This window comes from Acanthisitta chloris, unplaced genomic scaffold (genome assembly GCF_000695815.1).
Source record: "Acanthisitta chloris isolate BGI_N310 unplaced genomic scaffold, ASM69581v1 scaffold38863, whole genome shotgun sequence".
Lineage (NCBI taxonomy): Eukaryota > Metazoa > Chordata > Aves > Passeriformes > Acanthisittidae > Acanthisitta > Acanthisitta chloris.
Genome location: NW_008664993.1, coordinates 1 through 4,048, shown reverse-complemented (window position 1 = coordinate 4,048; position 4,048 = coordinate 1). Strand labels below are relative to the sequence as shown.

The window sequence follows — 4,048 nt, the reverse complement described above, 5'->3', positions numbered from 1 at the left end:
AAACTTGGTCTTCAGAGACTCCATCTGTGTCCTCACTGTCCCAAAGTGCTCCCGAGCCTTCTGACACTTCTTTGGGACTGCAGGAGAAACAGTGCAGCATTCAGAGAATGGATACAATCAGGAAATGGATACTTGACAGGGAGCAGCGTTGTGTAAACAGTATTTTCTAGTGCTATTTATGCTTTTTTGTTGTCCAAGATAGGCTACTGACACTTGGAATCAACCTGAGAAGGATTCCTTGTCACACATAGAGCCATAGAGCAAAGGAGAAATACTGCTGAGTTCCAAGCTGTCTGCTCTGGGTCTCAGCACTGCACACAGCATCTGGCCCCAAAGCCAGCAGCACACACCAAGCAGTGCTGACAGAGGACAGGTACAGCCAAAGGAAAAGCAACTTTTCTTTCTCCATGTGAAAATCTTAGTCTATTTTTTCTTTATTGATCAGAGTTAGGTTATGTGAAGTGCAACATCGCTTCAGAAACTGCACTTCCGTCGATGTAGAGTTTCAGCCCGTCCAGAGCGTTACAGCTCTGCAGATCTCCTGTTTCCACAGCACCCACTGCCACCTCCTGTTTGCCGACGCGAGTTACAGCCACGCTGCACCCGCAGCACCGGGACCCGACTGAAGGGGCCAAACCAGCACTAAACTGCAGCTCTCACAAATCCTGCTCAGAGCCCAAGGAAGGGCAAAGATCAGCCTGACAGGCTCCTCTGCGTGTGTAGAAGTCAGGATTATTTACACAAAGTCCATGGGAGCTAAACCTGAAAGCTGTGATGGTTTTTAGCATGCAAGCCCTGCTAGGAGTCACTTAAGTGTGTTTAGAAAACTTCTTTCAGTTAATAAAACATAATTTCTGTATAAAAAGGGAGGGGAAGGGGGAAGAATGACACTGAAGACAGTAAAAGCCTCAGGAAGCAGGGGAAGTGCTCCGTGTGGCAGCCAGGATGAAAGACCAAGGTGAAGCTGACTGAGAGCTCAAACCTCAGGCCCTGCCTCAGCCCTCTGAGCTGTCCCATGGCCACTGGGGACAGAGAAAGGAATATCTGTGCATTTTGCCTTCTAACGAAGGAACATGTGACAAAAATAGGTCCAGACAGCAGTGCCCAACCATACACACACAACCTGAAACCTGAATCTGTCCTTGTGCACCCTCAGGTGTTTTGCTGTGCTTGACACCACATGTTTCCAGAGCAAAGACACTGAGCTGCTTTCAGGCTCCAGAGACTCTGCCTGGCACTGACTGACATCAGCTCACAGCAGGCTTCAGCACACACTGCCCTGGGCAGCTTCCTCAGCAGGTCCCAAACTCCACTTTGCACAGGGAGCTGAGGAGCTTGTGCAGGATGACATTTGAGAAACCACTGGCTGGTATGGAAAACTCCATGGAACTTCCAATTATCCCGTGGTGCTGTTAACAGAGTTCACATCACCTCTTACCCTTCTTTTTGGTGGGCAGATTGCTCAGCCCAGTGCAAACCCTTTCCCTGTTCTCACTGGCTCTATTGTTGTGTCCTTGAGTTTTCATCACTCTCCCTCAGTCAATGATGCAGGAATAACAACAAAGGATCAATCAGAAGGCTGCAGGAGGAGGGAAATCACCTCCCAGTGGCACAAGGGATGGGGCACAAGAGGCAGAACAGCTTCTGCTGGAGCTGCACCAGATGCAGTCACCCAACAGCATTAGCTACTCTGTCACCTGTGAATCTGCAGTAATTAATTGTATTTTTGCCTTTTTATTATTCGTTTATGTAGTTCATCATGTAATATTTTTATTGGTCAATATAGTTCATTAAGTGTTTGCAGTTTTCCTTACACCTTGGAATAAACAAATATAAGGCTAAACAAATCTTCATGTTACACAGCACAGTCAGAACTGTTGCAGTGAGAACAATCCTCTCTTTTATAGTAACAGAAGTCATTGTTTATCCCTTTTTAACCTATTAAGGAAGAATCATTCCAGTTTCTTAGTGGAAATGTGGTAGTGACTGTAGGAAGCCAGTTTCTTAGTGGAAATGTGGTAGTGACTCAAAAAATGAGATGCTGTAGGAAGCCGAACAGACATTTAAGTTACTACACTGCAGAACTACAACCATTGTCAAGTACAACTGTAGTCTGAACCTGTGACATCTGACAGGTGCTACTTATCCCCCAACAGAGCTCCTGTTAACTGGCATTGTGTTGTCCTGCTGTAAACCTTTATCCCTCTAAATGTTTACTAAATTCTTTACTGTGCTTGTGACTGATGACAAACTGACAGTTCTGTTGTCCTCAGTGAACTCCTAACCGGTTGGACATGAATTCATCATCTTAGATGTAACAACAATTATAAGCTGAGGCTTTGGGGGTTTTGGGGGTATTTTTGTTTGGCTGATTTTGTTCTTTTTTTGTCTCTTTAACTATTCCAAATCCTTTCTCAGACTCTGCAAGTTCCAGGACCAGCTCTCTCCAGGAATTAAAAATCAAGTGAAAACACATAGAGTCAGACACAAATCTCTGCTATCAGTGCTGGAAAACAACCCCTGAAAGTACTGCCCTCACAGCATCCATGGGTTTTCCCAGCTCAGAAGAATGAGTGCCTGTGTGTAAATACCCATCTGCAGTTCTGATCTCCAGCACTGCCACATCTCCCAGGCTGGTGGAACTTGCACTTGCCAGCAGATATCAAACCTCAGGTGCTGCTTGTGGCTCAACACAGACACTTTGCAAGGCCAGAGGAATTCTAGACCTCCAGCTCAGTGTGCTGGTGACAACTCAGCTCTGCTGGTGGATAAAACAGCACCTGGGGTTTATTCCACTCATTTCAAAGGGTGTCCTGCCCAAATCCCTCTCAAGAGCTTCCAGCAGAGTCAGAATGGTTCCTTCTTCTCAGGAGGTATCAATTAAATGGAAATCAATAGTTTTTAAGTGACATATTAAGTTTATTTCAATAGTTTAACCAGTGCAGTCAGAAATGTGGGAGCAGAGAGAACACATTTGCACCAGGTCCTGCAGTGCTGCTCTCATGGCCTAGAGGCAACAGCTCAGCCCAGAAACTTTCTGCTAAACACTTAAATTTGAACTGAGTGGAAGGGACAACCTTTTTTGACAATTCCTCCTGCCACTCAAACACACACCCAGCACAGCTCTTGCTTTTTCAGCCTTTGCAAACTCCTTTTATATTCTGCAACATTAAGCAAATTTTTATATACATCCAGAGAATCCACTGTACAAAGAGATTAAAGCTCCTCTCTTCCCAGTCCCCCCTGCGAAGCATTCAGGACCACAGATTTTTGGGGTGAGGAAGTAACACTGACACAGAGACCCAACAAGTGATGGTAAAAAACCTATACACACAAATCACTTACAGAGAGACTTAAGAGCCAGTTCCATGGCCCAGGAAGGGAACACTGGCAAAGGACACAGTGCTCTGCACTGAGACAGTGGAACACCACACTGGGGAGGGGAGAAAGGGAGAGGACAGTGATTGAAGGACATGGAACTGCTGGAGCAAGTTCAGAGGAGGCCACAAAGTTGATAAGAGGATTGAAGCATCTCCCCTATGAGGACAGGCTGAGGAAGTTGGGGCTGTTCAGCCTGGAGAGGAGAAGGTTGTGTGGAGACCTCAGAGCCCCTTTCAGTATCTGAAGGGGCTACAGGGAAGCTGGAGAGGGACTCTGTGTTAGGAGCTGCAGTGACAGGACGAGGGGGAATGGGTACAAATTGAAATAGGGGAAATTTAGGTTAGATATTAGGAAAAAGTTTTTTCCTGTGAGGGAGGTGAGCCACTAGCACAGGTTGCCCAAGACGAGTGTGAATGCCCCAGCCCTGGCAGTGTTCAAAGCCAGGCTGGATGGATCCTTGAGCAACCTGATCTGGTGGGAGGTGTCCCTGCCCAGGGCAGGGGGTTGAGACTGGTTGATCTATAACGTCCATTCCAATCCCTAAAACCTATGATTCTATGATTCCTAAGGCTGAGTACCAGCTTTGCTACTTATCTGGCTTCAAACCTCCCAGCTGCGCCCTCCTCTCCCCAGCAGCCTCCAGGAGTCTCACGCAGGACACCCACGC

General features: G+C 46.8%; 1 protein-coding gene across 1 annotated transcript in view; it reads right to left on the bottom strand.

Annotated features, from left to right (window-relative positions):
* Positions 1 to 77, bottom strand: part of TSN (translin) — a gene marked incomplete at its 5' end in the record, with an annotated part of 2,760 nt that extends 2,683 nt beyond the window's left edge. The window contains one exon of the mRNA XM_009071558.1: positions 1 to 77. This exon is cut by the window's left edge and continues 16 nt beyond it. Coding sequence (XP_009069806.1) covers positions 1 to 77 — 77 coding nt within the window.
* Between the last annotated feature and the right edge of the window lie 3,971 nt (positions 78 to 4,048).